Source organism: Triturus cristatus, chromosome 10 (assembly GCF_964204655.1).
Source record: "Triturus cristatus chromosome 10, aTriCri1.1, whole genome shotgun sequence".
Classification (NCBI taxonomy): domain Eukaryota; kingdom Metazoa; phylum Chordata; class Amphibia; order Caudata; family Salamandridae; genus Triturus; species Triturus cristatus.
This window is the reverse complement of record NC_140593.1, coordinates 903,081-926,575: the sequence shown is the minus strand read 5'-3', so window position 1 is coordinate 926,575 and position 23,495 is coordinate 903,081. Positions and strand designations below refer to the sequence as shown.

General features: G+C 45.8%; 1 protein-coding gene across 1 annotated transcript in view; it reads left to right on the top strand.

Moving 5' to 3' along the window:
• Nucleotides 1-19,441, top strand: part of LOC146788697 (vomeronasal type-2 receptor 26-like) — a 377,173-nt gene extending 357,732 nt beyond the window's left edge. The window contains exons 3-4 of the mRNA XM_085630077.1: nucleotides 15,222-15,345; nucleotides 18,534-19,441. Coding sequence (XP_085486203.1) covers nucleotides 15,222-15,345; nucleotides 18,534-19,441 — 1,032 coding nt within the window. The remainder of the gene's footprint in view (nucleotides 1-15,221; nucleotides 15,346-18,533) is intronic.
• The last annotated feature ends 4,054 nt before the right edge of the window (nucleotides 19,442-23,495 follow it).

Sequence of the window (23,495 nt, the reverse complement as noted above, 5' to 3'; positions counted from 1 at the left end):
CAGGAGAGAAAGCTGCAGCATAACAGACCATAAAGGGCAGGAGGGACGGATCAGGGGCATTACAATGGAACAGACAAGCCAGGAGGGAGGGAATAGGGGGTCTGCACATGGAAACAGAGGGCTGGGGGCAAGGTGGCAGGGCAGGAGCAGCAAGATGACCATGGAGGTCAGGCAGGATGGGCAGTAGAAACAAGACACACCATGGAGAGCAACAATGAGACTATGGTGGCATACACACAGACCATGGAGGGAAGGTGGGAGGGGGTCAGGGGCAGCTAGCTGACCACACAGGGAAGGTGGGAGGGGCCATGGCAGCACAGAAGACCATGCATGGCAAGCAGGAGGGTTAGTGGCAGCACAATGGATATGATGGGCAAGAAGGAGGGTGCAGGGGCATGCACAAAGGACCATGGAGGATAGAAGGGAGGGTCAGGACCTGGGCACAGACAAGAGAGTTCAGGGGAAGGGGCCTCACAACAGACCGCGCTGGGGCAGGCAGGAGGAGCAGTTGCAGCACAACAGATCAGGGAGGGCAGAAGGTTGTGGCAGTAAGATGGACCATGGAGGACAGGAGGAAGGGGATAGGGGCATGGCATGTGGTCAGGCAGGGTGGAGGTGGCAGGGACAGGTTACAGTCATCTGACAATGCTAGGCAGGTGGGAGGGGAGTGGCAGCTCAACAGAACACTCAGAGTAGATAGGAGTGGCAGGTTCATGGAACATAGTGGGCAAAAAGGATGGAGCAGGGGCATGCACAAAGACATCGGAGGGCAGGGGGAAGAAGAATAGGGGCAGCAAGCTAAGCACAGCGGCTAAGCAGGAGGTTAATGATGGTCCATAGAATTGGGCAATGGAGGGCAGGAGGAGTGGACTGGTACATCATGCTAAATGGAGGGCAGTGGCAGCACATCAGACCATGCATGGCAGGAGGGAGGAGGCTAGTCCATGGATTCAGACAACAGAGGATAGGGAGGAGGTGGATGGGGCAGCAAGCTAACTGTTCAGAGAAGGTGGGTATTAGGAACTTTATTGTTTTTAAATGTGTGTCTGTGCGAACTACTTAAAATATGAACAAGTATGCAGCATAATCTCACTTTTATTCAGGAAGAAGAGGACGTTTGTGACTGTGACTCTGGGCTCACTTGGCAGAAACACCCCCTGACCCTCCATCCCCATCGCAAAATGTAATGCCCGTGAACAGGGTAGGTGGACGCAGTGTTATATAGAACATAGTCCTGAGAGGTGAACAACCTTTACAACGAAACTTTTACAACGCACTACCATTACAACAAAACTGTTACAACGCAAATGCATTGACAACGCATGCCATTACAACGCAAGTCTTTACATCGACTTGCACTAGATGGCGTGCTAACATTAAAAATAGTGTAGTTTACCATCCAAACACCTTCCCTACTGTTACGTGGACTGGAGTTAGAATAGTAAATTACACTTTTTTAATGTTAGCACGCCATCTAGTGCAAGTCGATGTAAAGACTTGCGTTGTAAAGACTTGCGTTGTCACTGCATTTGCGTTGTAAAAATGTTGTTGTAACAGCATGCGTTGTAAAAGCATGCGTTGTAACATCATACATCCGTCCTGAGAGCACGATTGAAAATGAAAACTAGAAAGTGTGATATAAGCTGAACCGGGGCGTGAAATATAATATGCAATACATTGTGCGCAATGACAGATTCATTGGAGATCGCGAGATAGCACAGGCACTAGCGCGTGCTATGCGATATGCGTCTTGGAGTGTAATATGCACAGGGCAGTGTTGTGTAACATAACTAGTCTCTAAAGTTGTAATATAAAATATGTGCTGGGGAGTGTAACGTTGCATATACACTGTGACAAAGATATGGATCCCAGATTGTAATATGTATGGCATAGCGCTGTGCGTTAAAACATACACATCGAGGAAGGCACGTTAGATGGGGCAATATAACCAGTGCGAAGGCAAGTGTGGCATGACATATTCACGGGGTGGTGTTACAGTGCATATGGGCTAGAGAGTGTCATAGCATACGCACTAGCTGGTGGAATACAACACAGAGGTGTGAGGCAATCGGCGGGCACTGGTGGGTGTAACACAGCATTGGGCTCAGCCAGGAGCACGCTGTGACTCTCAAGTGAGGTTCGTCTCCTTTCCAGAGAGTATAATAAAAAGTATTACACATCCGGCGGTGGATGTGTTTTTTATGAACTGTGAGGGGGGTTTCTTGCATAGTTTGGTCGGATTTTTGTTGAATCCCCTTTGAATGGCTTGGTGTGCGTGTATATTAAATGTGCCCGTCAATAGCTACCCATGTTTGTATAAATAAACAACAAGGGTGTCTACTTGGAGAGTACCCACCGGCGGGGGCGCCGGGATTAGGCACGGTAGGGCATCAGACACGTCAGAGCTTCACTAGCGGTGTAAATACATTCCATGTGGATTCATTCTATGCATAGTCGCCTTTTAATGAATATCACGCAAATCGTCATGGTGATAGGTACATACGGTTTGTCCAGCATGTCCTAGGTGTTTCTATAAATATGTATATTTTTAAAATAATAAAAAAGAAAGGCCGGCCCCGGGGGATGGGGTCCCCGAAGCCATAAGTGGCCTGAGGAGGGGGGCAACGCAGCCCCCTCCTAAATAATTTAAATAAAAAAAAGGCCATGACCCGGGGGTTGGGGTCCCCGGGGCCGATTAAGGCCTTGGGAGGGCCAAATTAATTTTTTTCAACAAAAAAAATTATAGTGCAGGCCCTGGGGGATGGGGTCCCCAGGGACAGTAAATTAGAAAAAGAAGGGGGGGCCACACAGCCCTCCTTCTTAAAAAATTAAAATAAATAAAAGACCGGCATCACGCTGGAGGCCATGCCCCCTCCTTGCAGCACTCTGCAAACGCGCCCCCTGGCCAGTTGTAAGTTGGGGAATTAATTCCCCTTCAATACTGAGGGTCCCTGAGGGCCAACTAGCCCAACAGGTATCTCCAGTGTGCGCCAGGGAGCTGCGTTGCAGACAGGTGTTCTGAGGCCACGCCCCTTTTTACACCTCTATGCAACGCAGCTCTGTGGCGCTTACTGGAGGTACCTAGTGGGCTAGTTTGTACCTAGGGTGGCGCTTATCCTGTTGGATTTAAGCGCTGCGTTCGACACCGTCTCCCATGACATCCTCCTCTCCACCCTAAAGGCCACTGGTATCCATGGCATTGCTCTAGCCTGGATCGCCAGTTTTCTGTCCGCACGCACTTTTCAGGTCTTTTCCCCCACTTCTGTCTCCACCGTTCTCCCGTCCCCTCATGGTGTACCCCAGGGCTCTATCTTGAGCCCCCTTTTTTTCAATATTTATGTCAGTCCTCTCGCCTCTCTGGCAGAACAATCTGGTCTCTCTATATTTTCATATGCGGACGACACCCAAATTATTTTCTCTCTCTCTTCTAATAAACACGCCCCTACTTCATCTCTCCGATCTGGGCTCATCAATATTGCCAACTGGATGCAGACCAATAAATTAAAACTAAACGGCGACAAAACCGAACTTCTTTTATTCGGTCCTGACACCTCTCTCTGGGGCCCTAAGTATTGGCCTATGCAAATGGGTCCCCTGCCGGTTCCATCCACCAAGGCTCGTAACCTGGGAGTTACATTTGACAACCAATTGTCCATGAAGCAGCATGCTGTGAAAGTCTCAGCCACCTGTACTAATATCATGCGATGGCTGAGAAAAATAGCATGGATGCTGCCGCCAGATACCCTAAGAACTGTGGTCCAGGCTTTAGTAACCTCCAGGTTAGACTACGGTAACGTGCTCCTCCTTGGGGCTAACAAGGAAGTAACACGTAAATTACAGGTGGTGCAAAACATGGCAGCTCGCCTGCTCTGCAATTTGCCCAGAACTGCCTCTGCTACTGTTTCCCTGCGCAGCCTTCACTGGCTGCGCATCGAATCAAGAGCAAAGTTCAAAGCTCTCTGTTACATGCACCGGATTAAAACAGGCAACTCCCCCCCCTACCTCTCTACTCTGGTTCAACCGTACTGTCCTGTGCGTACCCTCAGATCCTCCTCTCTTGGCACCTTCTCCGTGCCACGTTTCAAACGCACCAGAGTTGGTGGTCGCTCCTTTTCCTATCTGGCGCCATCACTCTGGAACACACTCGCCATTTCTTTGCGCTTTGAAACTTGCTACCTGAAATTCAGGAAGGGCCTAAAAACCTGGCTTTTCTCTGCTTAATCCCTCTTCCATCTTGTCTCCCTGCTTCTTTTTCCTCTGTCAGCGCCGGGAAACCCCTGGGTATCTGTGCGCTTTACAAACCCAAATATAATAATAATAATAATAATAATAGGGACCCTTAGGATTCAAGGGGACTTAATCTATCAACTTACAACGGCCACAGGGCGTGTTTACACAGTGGTGAAGGGAGGGGACGGGGCCTGAGGAGACGTGTGCAAACACGCCTTGTGGCGTGTTTTAAGTTGGGGAAATAATTCCCTTTCAGTCCTGAGGGACCCTGGGGGCCAACTAGCCCACCAGGTGCTTCCAGTAAGCGCCACTGCTCTGCGTTGCAGAGAGGTGGTGCAGGCCGTGCCCCTTTTTACACCTCTCTGCAATGGCGCTTACTGGACGTACCTAGTGGGCTATTTTGCCCCTAGGGATCCTCAGGATTCAAGGGGACTTAATCTCCCAACTTAAAAAACGGCCACAGGGCATGTGTACACAGTGGGGAAGGGAGGGGACGGGGCCTTAGGTGACGTGTGCAAACACGCCCTATGGCGCGTTTTAAGTTGGGGAAATAATTCCCCTTCAATCCTGAGGGCCCCTGGGGGCTAACTAGCCCACCAGGTGCTTCCAGTAAGCGCCACTGAGCTGCGTTGCAGAGAGGTGGTCTAGGCCGTGCCACTTTTTACACCTCTCTGCAACGCAGCTCTGTGGCTCATACTGGAGGTACCTAGTGGGCTAGTTGGACCCTAGGGACCCTCAGGATTCAAATTAACTCAATCTCCCAACTAAAAACGGCCCAAAGGCGTGTTTACACAGTGGTGAAGGAAGGGGACGGGGCCTGAGTTAACGTGTGCAAACAAGCCCTGTGGCGCGTTTAAGTTGGGGAAATAATTCCCCTTCAATCCTGAGGGACCCTGGGGGCCAACTAGCCCACCAGGTGCTTCCAGTAAGCACCACTCCACTGCGTTGCAGAGAGGTGGTCTAGGCCGTGCCCCTTTTTACATCTCTCTGCAACGCAGCTCTGTGGCACTTAGTGGAGGTACCTAGTGGTCTAGTTGGACCCTAGGGACCCTCAGGATTCAAGGGGACTTAATCTCCCAACTTAAAACGGCCACAAGGCGTGTTTACACAGTGGGGAAGTGAGGGGACGGGGCCTGAGGTGACGTGTGCACACACGCCCTGTGGCTCGTTTTAAGAGGTAGTTTTAATCCCCCGCCCTATTATATACTAGGGGTTTACAGAGGAGGTCATGCTGATCACAGGGGGACCCCAACGCATAGTGTTCCCTAGTGTATGTAAGTGTTTTCACTGTATTCTGAGTGTATTTTAACATAGCACTGGCTCTAGGACTGGTTAGTCAGACTCAGTTACCACCAGTATCAGTCTGAAAAAGTTGAGGGTACAGGATGATTTTGCAACAAGGCTTCTTTCTGCTCCTCTGTTTGTTCTTTCTGCACGTTATCCTTCTTCCTGCACTTTTCTTCGTCTTTGAGGACTTCTGTTGCTTCTTTCTGCATTTCTTTTTTTTCTTTCTGTGTGTTTTTTTTTCTTTCTTCACATGTCCTTTCTCTGTAGGCATAGTTAGAAATTAGCATTTAAAAAACCTTTGAAATTCACAGAAAAAACCATAGGTTTCAGGCACGTTATAGTTAGGAATTAGCATTTAAAAAACCTTAGAAATTCCCTGAAAAAACAATAGGTTTCAGGGGCGTTATAGTTAGCTGGACTTTTCACTTGTACAAAACCATTGAAATTCCCCCGTTATAGTTAGTTCAGCTAACTATAACTCGCGCGCCCGCAATGCACTGCTGATGACGTCACATATTACATCACTCATGACATGGTCAGTGACATCACTGATGACATCACTGATGACATCTCAAAAGACATCACTAATGACATCACTGATGACATCATCCTTGTGGCAGACCTCCTCTTCCCCTAATATAACCTTTGATACACACATTCAAAAATAGAAACTACAATATTCAAAACAATGGACATACCAATACCAGTTACAACAACCTATTAAGTAATTCTAAGATCCACATCCACTCATTCACCAACAGTCCTATACAGTCACTCATACATGTACTCACTCATTATGTGTACTCACACACCTATACATCATGTTACACAATGCCACTCATCCATAGAGTTACTCACACACATAGTCACTCATGCTAATAAAGAATCAAACATCCATTTACTTGCATATACAGTTATACACACACCACCACACTTACTTCTACAGAAACTTACACATACTTAGTCTTTTAAACAATCACTTATATTAACACAAACGTATTCATACAGGAATCTCTCACTCTCACATATACTCACTTATATACACCAATAGTCACATATACTAGTTTAAAACATATGTAGTTAATCATAAAGACACTATTGAGACAGTCTATCACTCACTAACACACCCATGCACACACTCATCCACCCATACAGTCCTGCACACATGCTGTCTTCAACAAATACAAACAGTGAGTCACTCATTCATGCACCTATGCACTACGTAATACCCCCCACCGAACCATACAGACACTCAGACACTCATACTGATACTCAAAAAAATAACTAATAACCTATATACTCATGTAGCTACTCACCAACCCATGCAGCCACTTATACACAAAGTGAGAGACTGATACAGATATTTACACATTTAAACATTACTCACTAAGATACACTTAATCAGTCAGTTATACAATCAATTTTTCAAAAACAAATCATCCATTTAGACACTTATATACCCATTTATTCTTCCATCAACCTTGAGATATTTTTATATAAAACATATGTAATTTTCAGAAAAACACACATTAAATGGATGATGTCATCAGTGATGTCATTTGAGATGTCATCAGTGATGTCATGAGTGATGTCACTGACCATGTCATGAGTGATGTAATATGTGACATCATCAGCAGTGCATTTCGGGCGCGCGAGTTATAGTTAGCTGAACTAACTATAACGGGGGAATTTCAATGGTTTTGTACGAGTGAAAAGTCCAGCTAACTATAACGCCCCTGAATCCTATGGTTTTTTCAGTAAACATATATAGATTATGTACTGGCGGTCGCCAGTAGATAGTTATAGTTAGGACCGTGTTTCCATAGGAAATCCGCAACATTCTATTTTGAATAACTTTGGCGCCGATTGACGAATCCTCGTGAAATTTTAAAAATAGGTGGGGCGCTCCGCTCCGCTCCTTCCCTGAAAGTCTCGGGGGGATTCGTCAAGCGGGGGCTGAGAAAAAGGGGGGGTCCCAAAATACGTTTTCCCCATGCATTTTTCCATAGGACCTTTAGTCCAAGCTGCAGCCTGAACGGCTGAACAGAATTACTTGAAATTTGGCAGAGAGGTAGTCCTCAGGTCAGGGATGTGCCTTTTGCAGGTCTGGTGTAAATCTGTTCAGTATTTCCTGAGAAAATAGCATTTAAATCAATATATATATCTATAGGCGCACTCCGAGCGCGTACCGTAAGCTTACCGTACGCGCACGCTGCCGTGCGCAAGCCCGATTCTGATTGGTTGTTAGATCTTAGTAAACATTCGAATCGGTCGAAACCAGGAAGTGTCGGCCGCCATTTTGTCTCTTGCAGTCTGAGGGGGTGAAAAACAAAGGTGGATAACGTGAAAAGTGGGCAGGCTGGACAGTTCCTGACCCCCTAGCCTTGGTCAGGGGGTCCCAGAAGGACCCCAAGGGCAAAAATGTATTTAAATTTTTTTGCCGAAAAATCGCGGAGTGCGCGTAGCGTACGCGCACGGTAGAAACGGAAAAATTCCGCGAACTACGTAACATGGGCGCGCAGTGCGCGGGAAGCGCACCGCGTGCACACAGCGTGCGCACGGTGCGTGAAGCGCACCATGCGCGCACGGTACGCGCACGGTTATAGTTGCCTGCACTAACTATAACGTGGAAATTTCAATGGTTTTTCACGAGTGAAATGCCCAGCTAACTATAACATGTGTGAAACCTATGGTTTTTTAAGTGAATATATATATATATATTCACTGAAAAAACCATAGGTTTCACACATGTTATAGTTAGCGGAAATTTTACTGATAAAAAACCAATGAAATTCCCCCGTTATAGTTACTGTAGGCAACTATAACTCACGCGACCGCAATCCTCTGCTGATGCTAATACTGTATTTAGACACTTATTTGCCCATGTCTTCTTCCATACATTTTTAGCTATACATATATTACAAATATTTTTTTTTCATAAAGACACATATGTCATCAGCAGAAGATTGCGGTCGCGTGAGTTATAGTTGCCTACAGTAACTATAACGGGGGAATTTCATTGGTTTTTTATCAGTAAAATTTCCGCTAACTATAACATGTGTGAAACCTATGGTTTTTTCAGTGAATTTGCAAGGTTTTTTAAATGCTAATTCCTAACTATAACGTGTGTGAAACCTATGGTTTTTTCAGTGAATTTGTACGTTTTTTTAAATGCTAAGTTACTTTACGCCATTTGTGGCGTGCGCGCCCACTTAACGCAGTTCGCACCGTGCGTGCACAGTAAGCACGCGGTGCGCTTCGCGCACCGCGCGGCCACTTTACGCAGTTAGTGCCGTGCACGCACGGTGGACACGCGGTGCGCTACGCGCACCGCATGCCCACGTTACGCTAGATGGGCCATGTACGCACGATGCGCTTCGCGCACCGTGCGCACATGGAGGACATATGATGCACTTCGTTTTGAAAGGTAATATTTTAATTTTTCGTAATTTTTATAAGCCATGCACAAATGGGGTGGAGAGAGTGTGGATAATTCTTTTTTTTGTTATTTTTTTTTTAAATATTATAGTTTATCTGATCTGTAATAAGCAATGCACAATTGGTGGCCTTCGTCCACCAATTGCACACGGGGTGGGGAGAGTGTGGATAATTTTTTTTTTTAATGATTTTTTACCGTACGCGTACGGTAAGCGTAATCGGCGAAATTAGCGAAAAAATAAAAATTCCGTTTTTGCCCTTGAGGGATCTTTGGGGACTCCCTCAACATGGCTATGTGTGTGGGAGCTGTCTAAACAGCCCCTTTACATGTTTTTGTCCTTTATATTTTAAACATCACTCTTAGTGCGAGAGAGAAAATGGCGGCCGCCGCTTCCTGGTTTCGGCCGATTCGAATGTTTACTAAGATCTAAGAGCCAATCAGAATCGCGCTCGCGCACGCCACCGTACGCGTACGGTAAGCGTACCGTAAGCGCACCGTAAGCTGGCTCAGATATATATATTGATTTAAAGGCTATTTTCTCAGAATCTACTGAACAGATTTACACCAAACCTACAAAAGGCACTTCCTTGACCTGAGGACTACCTCTCTGCCAAATTTCTAGTAATTCTGTTCAGCCGTTCGGGCTGTAGCCCTGTCTAAAGGTCCTATGGAAAAATGCATGGGAAAAACGCGTTTTGGGACCCCCCTTTTATCTCAGCCCCCGCTTGACGAATCCCCCCGAGACTTTCAGGGTAGGAGCGGAGCGTAGCGCCCCACCTATTTTGAAAAATTCGCGAGGATTCGTCGACCGGCGCCAAAGTTATTCAAAATAGAATGTTGCGGATTTCCTATGGAAACGTGGTCCTAACTATAACTACCTACTGGCGACCGCCAGTAGGTAATATATATATATTACCTACTGGCGGTCGCCAGTAGGTAGTTATAGTTAGGACCACGTTTCCATAGGAAAACCTCAACATTCTATTTTGAATAACTTTGGCGCCGGTCGACGAATCCTCGCGAATTTTTCAAAATAGGTGGGGCGCTACGCTCCGCTCCTACCCTGAAAGTCTCGGGGGGATTCGTCAAGCGGGGGCTGAGATAAAAGGGGGGTCCCAAAACGCGTTTTTCCCATGCATTTTTCCATAGGACCTTTAGACAGGGCTACAGCCCGAACGGCTGAACAGAATTACTAGAAATTTGGCAGAGAGGTAGTCCTCAGGTCAAGGAAGTGCCTTTTGTAGGTTTGGTGTAAATCTGTTCAGTAGATTCTGAGAAAATAGCCTTTAAATCAATATATATATCTGAGCCAGCTTACGGTGCGCTTACGGTACGCTTACCGTACGCGTACGGTGGCGTGCGCGAGCGCGATTCTGATTGGCCCTTAGATCTTAGTAAACATTCGAATCGGTCGAAACCAGGAAGCGGCGGCCGCCATTTTCTCTCTCGCACTCTGAGGGGGGAGCTGATAAACAAATGCCAAAAACATATAAAGGGGCTGTTTAGACAGTGCCCATGCACATAACCATGTTAGTTGAGTCTTCAAAGATCTCCCAAGGCAAAAAACGGTAATTTTTAATTTTTCAAAAATTTCGCCGATTACGCTTACCGTACGCGTACGCTAAAAAATTATAAAAAAAAAAATCCACACTGTCTCCACCCCGTGTGCAAATGGATGGCCAAATGCCACCATTTGTGCATGGCTTATGTATGCTTAGCATTTCCCCAAAAAATTTCAACAGATTACCTATCACAAGGAAGCGCATAATATGTCCTCCATGTGCGCACGGTGCGCGAAGCGCATCGTGCGTACATGGCCCATCTAGCGTAACGTGCGCGCACCGTCTAGCGCACCGCGTGCTCACCGTGCGCGCACGGAATGAACTGCGTTAAGTGGGCGCGCACGCCACGAATGGCGTAAAGTAACTTAGCATTTAAAAAACCGTACAAATTCACTGAAAAAACCATAGGTTTCACACACGTTATAGTTAGGAATTAGCATTTAAAAAACCTTGCAAATTCACTGAAAAAACCATAGGTTTCACACATGTTATAGTTTGCGGAAATTTTACTGATAAAAAACCAATGAAATTCCCCCGTTATAGTTAGTGCAGGCAACTATAACTCACGCGACCGCAATCTTCTGCTGATGACATATGTGTCTTTATGAAAAAAAAATATTTGTAATATATGTATAGCTAAAAATGTATGGAAGAAGACATGGGCAAATAAGTGTCTAAATACAGTATCAGCATCAGCAGAGGATTGCGGTCGCGTGAGTTATAGCTGCCTGCACTAACTATAACGGGGGAATTTCATTGGTTTTTTATCAGTAAAATTTCCGCTAACTATAACATGTGTGAAACCTATGGTTTTTTCAGTGAATATATATATATATATATATATATATATATATATATATATATATATATATATATATATATATATATATATATATATTTACTTTTTTTTCAGAGAAAAAGCCAAAGGTTACAGGAACGTCATAGTTAGGAATTAGCATTTAAAAAACCTTAGAGATTCACGGAAAAAGCGAGAGGTTACAGGAACATCATAGTTAGGAATTAGCATTTAAAAAACCTTAGAAATTCATGGAAAAAATCAAAGGCTACTGGGACGGTATAGTAAGGCTGACATTTCAATCCTACAAAACCATCGAAATTCAGCAGTTATCGTCAGCTGAGCTAACTATATCTCGCACCCCCGCAATGCACTGTTTATGACCTCACATATGACCTCTTTCATGACATGGCTAGTGACAGCACTGATGACAACACTGATGACATCACTGATTACATCATCCAGTAACTTAGTGATTTAAAAATGTTATGAGTGTTAAATACATATACCAAAGTGTATTGGTAATTCACTGGGTATATGAGTGCCTGTATGGAGTGTATAAGTGAGTGATTATGTGTCTCAGTGAATGTATGGGTGAGTGACTTGTTTGTGTGAACGTGTGTATCTGTCTGTCAGATGGTGTCTAACTGGCTGTTTGGCTTGGTGAGTGGGTCGTGAGTGGTGGTATTGGTGCTTGATTGGTTGCCTGACTAGCCGTATGAATGTTTGTGTGGGTGAGTGGGTGACTCAGTGGCTCCATGGGTTAGTAAGTTTGTCTGTAATGGGCTGTATGGGTGACTGTGTGTATACAAATGTCAGTGAGTAACTGAATATGTGAAAGGCAGTATAGGTAAGTCTTAGAGCATCCAAGTGCTAATAATAATTAGTTTATTGTTTGATTATTTAAAATCTTTACAATAAGAATCAATAAAAAGTGCAGCACTGGTAGTGATCATTTAAAATATCAATAAAGGTGTATGCTTTAGATGATCAACAGTAGTCTAAATATTTTGTACATTAGCGAGCAAGTAAGGAAAGAAAATTGATGATTCAAGGATCCTTGGAAAGGGGCGGGGCAAGTGAGGTGAGGAGTATTTCATTGGCACTGTCCAAGGAGGTGACTATTTCCTCAGTCAGAAGGCAACAATCAATCTGTTGTTAGGGCAGGTTGGGGTATTTGCCTGTGGCGTTGTTTTGCTGCCTTTTACGAGTGCCTTTACCACACCTAGAATGTACTTGACTGTTCTGGCAATGGAGCTTGGATCTGATGAACTGAAGCAGGTCAGGAAAGCTTCCCTGCAGGTGCGCCCCCCTTGCTGTGTCCATTGGGGGCACAGAAATGTCTGACACATTTCTAGGGTGGTTTCACAGAGGCAGATGGTGTGGACCAAGTTTTTGATTGCCATGCCACATGGCCTCCAGGCTGTGTTTTGTTGTTGTCCTCAGCCAAGGCTTGTTAATCGGTAGCAACAGGAAGCCGCCCAGTCTGCAGGACAGAAATTATTTTCGCTTTGCTAGGGAGGCTCTGTCTTCTAACAATGCTGATAGTTTAGATGATCTTGATACCGCCTTTTTGCGTTTGTCTAGGTTTACTGAAGTCAACCACAATTCCGCCCGGCCTAGCAGTTTGATAGTGTCATTGAGATGTTTCTGATAGGGCGAACGTAGCTTTTTTGCACTCTCCTCCCATACATTTTAATTGATGGAGCTGTGCTCTGAGATGTTTAGCTTATAGCAGAAGCAGCGAAAACTGCTCCTCTTGCATGGTACTGCTTTATTGGTCCAAACTTGAGCCTGATTTTTGCTGGTGAGGTGCTTTGGGGGAGATAAATGATTTGCCTGTCTCTACGAACCAAGGTTTTATCCAGGTCCAAGTATATCTACCTCTCAGTGATTCACAACCATATACTAAGGTTGGTACTATTTTTGCTTTGGAGGTTTCAAGAATCGGGATGTAAGAGGGCCGGTTTAGGTGTGTAAACATCTCTGCAAAGCCTGTGGCAAGATCCATCCCTTTCTTTTTGATTTCCTCTTTGTGAGACTTGAAAAAGCCATCACTTTTGAATATGAGTTCAAGGTATTTGTAGCTGTCTGTTTCTTCTTTCCTTCGCCCCAAAGGTGCCAGATGGTCTTCCCTTTAAGGGCCTTTTTCTCAGATATCATTATTTTGCCGTTTATTTTCATCCTGTTGATCTCAACGAACTCCTCCGTCGCTTTTATGAGATACTGCATCCTGACTTGTGTTCTACTTAGTATCAGCAGGTCATTGCATAGAGTATCTTAGATAGCTGAACAGACCCTAGTTTCGGGGAGTGCGAGTTGGTGGAAGAGAGTATTTGTGGACGGTCAGGAGGAGAAAAGCTGAATAGCAGCGGTGCTAATATGCACCCTTGTTTGAGCCCTCTGGTTGTCGGGATGGCCCTTGAGAGATTGTCTCCATTCCCTAGCTTGATCCTTAGCCAAGTGTTGGAATATAGGGGTTCTATCACTCCCAGGAGGTTAGATGGGATTTGCCAGTTCTTCAATTTTTCCCATAACATGTCCCGGTTCACTCAATCAAAGGCAGCCTGAAAATCAATGTAACAGAGGTAGAGGAAAAGCTTTGACGCTCTAGAGCGGTCCCGCATGAGCCTAATGGCCGTGATGTTTTTATGGCCCCTGTATTCCTGGTGAACCCTGTTTGGTTATGGGGCTAACAGAGTTTGATTCGGCCCAGTCCCGAGGGGCTCAAGTAGGGCTCCAGCATAATACTTGGTATCATTATCAATCAGAGCTATCAGCCAGTTGTTTGCTGGGTCAAGTTTGTTCCCTCCTTTAAAGATTGGAGAGATGATGGAACCTCTCCAGGAGAATGGGACTGGTCCCCGGTTAAGTTGTAGTTGAAGAGTTGCCTCAGTGCTTCTGCCCATTTAGCCGGGTTAGTTTTAATTAGTTCGTAGATTGCTTGGGGGATCCCGTGTGGTCCTGGAGCCCTGGTATACCGCTCCTTAGTGATCTGTTGCTGCGCCTCTTCCAGCTTGATTTGAGTGGTCCCTGGCTTGCCTGACCCCGTATCAGGGTCAGTCTGCTATTGATCCAGAGGTGTCTGATCCGTTCTCTTGCAGATTCGGAATTGTGTCTGCGTAAGGGTTGAAATGGGCTAATAGAAAGGCAGCCCAATCGGGTTCGGGAGCATTTGAACCTAACTTCCTGTGCCTTTCACTGTAACTGTATGCCGAACATTCCTCATGGTATTGATGAAATAAATGAGTTTAGCCCAAAACGTAACAATGTTTTCTCTTTTGATGGCCCGTATTGTACACCTGCAGCCTTGCTTTGCTCCATTCAGGGTGGCGTTGTTTAGTCCATATGAGGGGTGGCTTTGAACTGCTCTCGAAGCCTTATTAACACTATAACACTATCACACATCCCTTCTTTCTCTTCCTCCTGAGATTCCTCACTCTGTTTGAATATCACAGATGACCTTTGCTGCTTCCTGCTCAGATCCCTCGCACAGTCACAATATCACACATTCCCTTCTGTCACTTCCTGCTCAGATCCCTCGCACAGTCACAATATCACACATTCCCTTCTGTCACTTCCTCCTCAGATCCCTTGCTCTGTGTCATTATCACACATTCCCTTCTGTCACTTCCTCCTCAGATCCCTTGCTCTGTGTCATTATCACACATTCCCTTCTGTCACTTCCTCCTCAGATCCCTCGCACAGTCACAATATCACACATTCCCTTCTGTCACTTCCTCCTCAGATCCCTTGCTCTGTGTCATTATCACACATCTTTTCTGTTTCTTCCTTTTTATATTCCTTGTTCTCTTTCAATATCACACTTTCTTCCTGACTCCTCGCCCTCCTCAGACGCTTCACTCTGTTTCAGAATCACACATGCCTCTGTCTCTCTCGCCCTCAGATCCCTCGCTCTGTCTGCAGCGAGAGCTGTCCTCCTGGGTACAGGAAGGTCACTCGGAAAGAAGAGCCCATCTGCTGCTACGACTGTACCCCCTGTCCTGAAGGAGAAATTACCAATGCAAGTGGTAGGTGATAAAAGAAAGTAGGTTAACATGTGAGACAAGAGGAAACGGTAACTCGGAAGCCACGAGAAAAAAACATTTGTGAGAGTTAGAAACTAAACAAAACATGAAATATTTGAAAAGTGGTTCACCAGGCTGTCATTTGATGTTGCCTTCTCCGGGGGTCATATTGTTAGGATAATTTGAATTATTTTGAGTAACTTTTGCTTCATAGCATTGGAGACGTTAGAATTACAACCACACGGGGCACTACCAAGCAGGAATCTTTAACATTGCGCATGATAAGCAAAAGGTGCTCTCTTTGCAGTGCATGTGTGAACTCCCAGACTGCAGAGTAGTGCTCTGTGCTTCACTGCAAGGGACGCAATGAGCCCTGAGGCATAAATGCCTAAAGACATTCATTGAAAGACTGCGGTCTGTCGGCCTCTCTCTAAAGCCAGGCTAGAAGGGGCAGCTGGAGACAGCCTCGCTGCACAGCTCCTCTGCTTGCATAAGTTTTTGCAGGTGGCCACCTGACATGGGTTTAGAAAGGGGCTAAGGAATTCCCACAGAAGGGTGAAATCTGTGACTATACCACACTGTGGTTGGTCCCAGGGACCCATGGAACCTCCCTAAAGGGCACTATTGAGGTCCCAGGGACCCATGGAACCTCCCCAAAGGGCACTATTGAGGTCCCAGGGACCCATGCGACCTCCCCAAAGGGCACTATTGAGGTTCCAGGGACCCATGGAACCTCCCCAAAGGGCACTATTGAGGTCCCAGGGACTCATGCGACCTCCCCAAAGGGCACTATTAAGGTCCCAGGGACCCATGGAACCTCCCTAAAGGGCACTATTGAGGTCCCAGGGACTCATGCGACCTCCCCAAAGGGCACTATTAAGGTCCCAGGGACCCATGGAACCTCCCTAAAGGGCACTATTGAGGTCCCAGGGACTCATGCGACCTCCCCAAAGGGCACTATTAAGGTCCCAGGGACCCATGGAACCTCCCTAAAGGGCACTATAGAGGTCCCAGGGACCCATTGAACCTCCCTAACGGGCACTATTGAGGTCCCATGGACTCATGCGACCTACCTAAAGGGCACTATTAAGGTCCCAGGGACCCATGGAACCTCCCCAAAGGGCACTATTGAGGTCCCAGGGACCCATGGAACCTCCCCAAAGGGCACTATTGAGGTCCCAGGGACCCATGGAACCTTCCCAAAGGGCACTATTGAGGTCCCAGGGACTCATGGGACCTCCCCAAAGGGCACTATTGAGGTCCCAGGGACCCATGGAACCTCCCCAAAGGGCACTATTAAGGTCCCAGGGACCCATGCGACCTCCCCAAAGGGCACTATTGAGGTTCCAGGGACCCATGGAACCTCCCTAAAGGGCATTATTGAGGTCCCAGGGACTCATGCAACCTCCCCAAAGGGCACTATTGAGGTTCCAGGGACCCATGGAACCTCCCTAAAGGGCACTATTGAGGTCCCAGGGACTCATGCGACCTCCCCAAAGGGCACTATTAAGGTCCCAGGGACCCATGGAACCTCCCTAAAGGGCACTATTGAGGTCCCAGGGACTCATGCGACCTCCCCAAAGGGCACTATTAAGGTCCCAGGGACCCATGGACCCTCCCTAAAGGGCACTATAGAGGTCCCAGGGACCCATGGAACCTCCCTAAAGGGCACTATTGAGGTCCCATGGACTCATGCGCCCTACCTAAAGGGCACTATTAAGGTCCCAGGGACCCATGGAACCTCCCCAAAGGGCACTATTGAGGTCCCAGGGACCCATGGAACCTACCCGAAGGGCACTATTGAGGTTCCAGGGACTCATGGGACCTCCCCAAAGGGCACTATTGAGGTCCCAGGGACTCATGAGACCTCCCCAAAGGGCACTATTGAGGTCCCAGGGACCCATGGAATCTCCCCAAAAGGCACTATTGAGGTCCCAGGGACCCATGGGACCTCCCCAAAGGGCACTATTGAGGTCCCAGAGACTCATGGGACCTCCCCAAAGGGCACTATTGAGGTCCCAGGGACTCATGAGACCTCCCCAAAGGGCACTATTGAGGTCCCAGGGACCCATGGAACCTCCCCAAAGGGCACTATTGAGGTCCCAGGGACTCATGGGACCTCCCCAAAGGGCACTTTGAGGTCACACTTATGGTTCTTCACATTCCAAGAGGTGTATAGTGTCTGCAGTGTCGCACTGGTGCATGTTAAAAGGGCCTCATTTATGAACAGTGTTGGGTCACTGCGGTAAAACAGTGATGCAACACTTTTCACTGTGCTCTCCTTGTGACACCACGGATGCACCAGATTTACTGTGTGCTGCTCCATGTTGCAAGAAATGACAGATGCGTCAGGAATCCTGACATATGACAGCCTCATACTTGTATCGTAAGCATGATGCAACCCCATCAGTGCACGGGGATGCCTGCACACATTGCACCCCCCCCCACCCTTATGCCTGCTATGGCATCCCAGACTTGTCTCTGAGGTCTCAGGGCTGCCATGGAGCTGAAGCTTTATGCTTAGATCAGTATATGACGTATTGTTGGTATGGCTGGCAAATATCCAGAAGTGTAGGAGCTCCTGGCATTCTGAATAAGAGGGCTCAGGCCTTCCATCATTTTAACTCGACACCGGCAGGGTTTAGTGCATCAGTCACAAAAGAATAAACCCAGGGCCCAGAGGCAGGTGGATCCCTCAGCAAGGCTTTGAGATTTTTTTTGCAGGACCAAACGTGATATTAATCTGATCTTGAACAACCCACGCCATAAATGCCCAGAATTCACCCCACACCAGCACAGGAAAGACCCTGGACTCATCAGTTCTTTGTAGGGTTGATCTCAGAGCCTGGGGCCGAGGCAGCACTGATGGGCTTCTGGTTGGTGTCTGGATCTTTATTAATGCTCTTTGAAATGGCTTTTTGCGGCTAAACTTCAGTGATGAACATTCACGTTTAACAGGAGTATCAGATCTTAGGATGAAATATTCGCTACTGTGACTTGTTGAAGAGGGTCATAGTGTACAATGTGCTGGCCCATTGGGTAATGAATTAAATTATTTGCTTCTGCTGTTCATGTCTTACACACATAAATATCTCTTTACAAACTATCATTGCTCATAACACAATGGTGTAAGTTGTGCTATATTTTCCTATCTCAAATATAGCTATTCATAATAACTCTTTTCCATACAGATATGGCAAACTGCATATCTTGCGCTGAACAGCAGTGGTCCAATCAGAAGAGAGATGCCTGCATTCCACGGCCCGTGGAGTTCCTGTCCTATGAGGATCTGTTGGGTGTGGCCTTACACTCCGCCTCCACCTTCTTCTCCCTCCTCACCGCTGGAGTGCTGGGAATCTTTATTAAATACAGGAACACTCCTCTGGTTAAAGCAAATAACCGGAATCTCAGCTACCTCCTCCTCCTCTCCCTCATGCTGTCCTTTTTCTGCTCTTTTCTTTTTATTGGACGGCCTTCAAGGATCACCTGTCTTCTCCGGCAAACTGCCTTTGGGATCATTTTCACTATGGCTGTTTCTTGTATTTTAGCAAAAACCATTACAGTTATCTTTGCCTTCAATGCCACAAAACCAGGCAGTAAACTCAGAAAGTGGGTGGGTCCCCAGGTGTCTAACTGTTTGGTGCTTCTCTGCTCTATGGGGGAGGTGGTGATCTGTACTGTGTGGCTCATCAGCACCCCCCCATTTCCAGACATGGACACCAGATCAGAAACTGGGAAGATGATCTTACAATGCAACGAGGGCTCTGTCTTTCTGTTCTTTGCTGTGGTTGCTTATATGGGATTCTTGGCTCTTCTGAGTTTTGTTGTTGCCTCCATAGCTAGAAAGTTGCCAGCATCTTTCAACGAGGCCCAGTTTATCACCTTCAGCATGCTGGTGTTCTGCAGCGTCTGGGTCTCCTTCATCCCAGCGTACCTGAGCACCAAGGGCAGGTACATGGTGGCCGTGGAGATCTTTGCCATCCTGGCTTCTAGCGCTGGACTGCTGGGCTGTATCTTCATCCCCAAAGTCTACATCATCATTCTGAAGCCTGAGCGCAACACCAAGGACTATCTGATGGGAAAACACCTAACCTCCTAAGCATTATGGCATCAGAACGTCATAGCATCTCATTATTTTATGTCTGATGACTATAATCAGAACCTGGCATTACAGCAAAAGGCTACAATGTCCTTTCAATTTTCTATTTCTGTGTTTAGAAGGAAAAAGGTCCCTATACTTTAGAGGATTGGATACTCCATACAAATTTGCAGATGTCCTGTCTGCCGTAATGCAAGTGCATTATTGTCTAAAGCACTTGTAATGTGGAGAATGTGATATTCATCAAGTCTTTGCACAGTCCCCAGCCTGCCAAACAATAAATGAATTAAATCACAAAAGAGGACCCCTATTTGCCATAAATCCAGAGTACCATTTAACAACAGACACTATGCACTAGTCAATATTTGTCATTATACACATTTATATTATAAAGCAAAAACTATTATACAGACACAGCACATCATAGGAATAATACCTTAACATCTCACATCTTATAAAAGAGGACATTGCTCAAACAGGAACACAAATTATATGCGTCCAACACATATCTGTAACATGCCAATACCAGTTCCTTTGTGTAAAGCAGCTGTCAACAGCATTCAGTGCAGTCCCAAAAATACCATTCTCACTGATTACCATTATCCACCACTAAACCTTAAAAACCCCCTTACAAGCCAATTCTCGTACCCACCCCTAAACACTAAAAAATACCCATCCTACCCAACACCCTTATTCACCCCTAAAACCTAAAAACCCTCTTAAATCCAATACCTTTACCTAACCCTAAACCCTAAAAATACCCTTTCACCAAATACCCTTACCCACAACTAAACCCTAAAAATACCCTTACCTCTGTATACCTCTACCAACCCTTGAACTTTAAAATACTTTTACCACCCAATACCCTTACCCACCCCTAAATTTAAAAAAATAACCTTACAGCTGAATACCCTTACCCACCCCAATACCCTTAGCCACCCCTAAAACTTAAAAATAACATTACAGCTCAATACCCTCACCCACCCTAAAGCCTAAAAATATCTGTTATGGTTTAGGTTTTTTATGGTGCTGTCAGTCTTCTGCTTGGCCACTGCAGTTTGGGGTTTAGAATGTTATTACATCAGCATGTGGAATCTGTGCCTTGGGGACATTTTGAAGCTGGTGTCTGTATTGATGGTGGTGTGGTCCCTCTTTTCCTGATATACTTCAACAAACCTATTGAATACTCCTACAAGTCAATTAGTCCTTTCTACAGTGCACCACAACACCTTTTGGTGACGAGGATAGGATGCGAGCCCACGTGTCTTCAGCGGCGTGTTACCAGAGGAGGATTCTACGGGTCCTATTCTTCCAGGATGACATTCTGATATATGGGTATATGGGAAGGATAAGTGTGTCATTCTTAGGGTGGTCTCCACCCAAACCTTTTAACCTGCTTACCTCCTCTTTTGCTGATTCTTATTGTTGGCCTTAGGACTTTCAGCAGTGCAAAAGTGCATGTGATTATCCCCTAAAGATGGTAGCATTGATGTATACAAAATGTGTAAGTCCCTTGTAAAGTGGTATACCATATGCCCAAGACCTGTAAATTAAATGCTGCAAGTGAGCTTACAGCACTGAGTGCAGCACCCACACAAGTAGCCCTTTAACCTTCTCAGGCCTGTAACTGCAGAGCCTATGTGTGTTGTTTCACTGCCACTTCGACATTTAAACCCTTTGCCAAGACTTAACCAACCATTTTATCACACATACGTCATCCCTGAGGTAGGCTGTTGGTAGCCCATAGTAGAGAGTGCTGTGTAAGCAAAGGGTAAGACATGTACAATTAAATTTTGCATGTCCTGCTAGTGAAAAAACCCTAAATTATTGTTTCACTAGTATGAGGCCTACTCCTCTCATAGGTTAACAATGGGAATTCCCTAATACACTTTTAAGCTGTAATTCCTCATTAGAAAAGAATCTCTCTATCATGATTCACATCTTTGGAAATGGTAATGATACATCCACTTTACGGGTAAAGTGGGATTTAACATAATTATTATAGCAATGCTACTTCAGAAAGTGAACATTTCTCAGAGCATACTGCTCTGTGTGCCTACAGCCGTTCTCCAGTACACACCTGGGGAGGGTGACAGCTTATCTTTGTGTATTTACTCTAGACAGCCACAAACACTGGAAGAGTAGGTGTTTCTCCGTGCCCATATGCATCCTGGTGGCTCATCCTGGGCAGGAAGGGAAGTGTCTAGTCTCTACACAAAGGGATGATTGCCCTCTACAAATAGTCTGGAGTCGGGCTAGGAAGAAATATCTTCTGTGCATTTCAAAGACCCTTCTTTGATGGCACAACTAAGTGACCCCCTCAAATAAGACACTTCTGGACCTGTACTTTATCTCTGTAAGAAGGACTGCTGTGCTGTATCAAAGAACGAAACACTATGGGACTGCTGATTTAGAAGACCTGCTATTCTTCTATTTCCTACTGCCCTCTGACCCTGCTGAGGGGAAACCTGACTCTGCCTTGCAGCCAGATTGATCTCTGAGGGCATGTTTCCTGTTATTTGAGACTCTGGCATATCAAAGTCTCTGCCTCAGTTCCTGTGCCTGGTTTACTGGAAGTGGACCCAGATACTTGCACAAGGAAAATTGATGCATCTCCTATCTCCAGTTGTGGGATTAGGATCAACACATCTCATTTGGTGCCTGAACAGTGTCTCTGGAACTGCAGGAACAACCAACACATCGCTGCTACCACAGAAGGACGATTGACGCTTCCTTTCAACAAGCGATCAGAAATCAGGCGCAATGGCTGCAACGCAGCTCTGAGACCACTGCATTGCCACCATCACTGAAGGACGATTGATACATCATTCTGACAAGTGTGGAGAAACCTGGTGCATAGGCCTCAGAGTCAACACATCGCAGCTCCGAGGCTCTTCCTTGGAAACTAACGCATCGCCATCAACACGTGTGGCTCAACACATCCTTTCAACTAAGGAAGTACCATCCATTGATGCATCACACATCCTGTGTTTGCCACAAGGATTATGGCACTTGTAACGTTATAATGAAGATATCACACAACTCCAAGATGTAGTACGTGGGTTTTACTAGAGCACCTCATCCACCAAGTCCCGTCTCGCAACTGCCGCTGCCTCACATGAGTCATCCTCCACATTCCATATTCTAAATTCCATGGAATCAATTACATCAGCATATTCTTTGGCCAGATGCCACACTTCTACCCCATATACAAAAGATAAAGATTTTAATTAGATTTACAAATATACAAACTTTCCAAATGATGAACTAACCAGTAGGTTCTACAGAAATCCCACTGAATTAATATCGCAATGAGAATAAGATATCCCCAAAGAAGCTAAACTTATTTGACATATTTCTTGTGATAAGATGAAGTAATACTTTTATGCATACTTCTTCTCCTGTATTGAGCTGAAAGATTCTCAAAAGAACTAATTTATTCTTTCTATGGCACAAACTTTTGTCTTTCTCAGTAGAACTTTCACTCTTTTCCATATTTGGTTTGGGTACCACAACAAATCCTACCATCCGTCACTTTAATGGCATTATTAAAACATTTTGGGCCTCATGTAGGTGGCATACATTTTACCGATTCTAAAATACCGAATCATACCGATTCGGTATTTAAGAATCGGTAAAGTGTATGTAGGTAAAAATTCGGTAAATGTTACCGAATCGGAGTGAGTCGGTAATTACCGAATCGGTATTTACCGATTCGGTAATGAGGCATACCTTCCCATTGAGGGGAAGGTATGCCTCATTACCGAATCGGTAAATACCGATTCGGTAATGGGGGAGCACATGCAAGGGTGGCAGGGTGTCACATTGACACCCTGTTGCACCCCTGATTCGGCCATGTGTGCACATGTGGCACACATACATGCCCTAAGGGCATGTATGTCTGCCACATGTGCACACTTCTAAGCGCTTTTAAATGCTTTTACTCATCCATACTTTATTTACCACCAACTATTAGTTGGTGGTAAATACCGACTCCAAACAACACCCACACAGTCCCACTACATCTGATTTCTGTATTCGGAATTTACCGAAT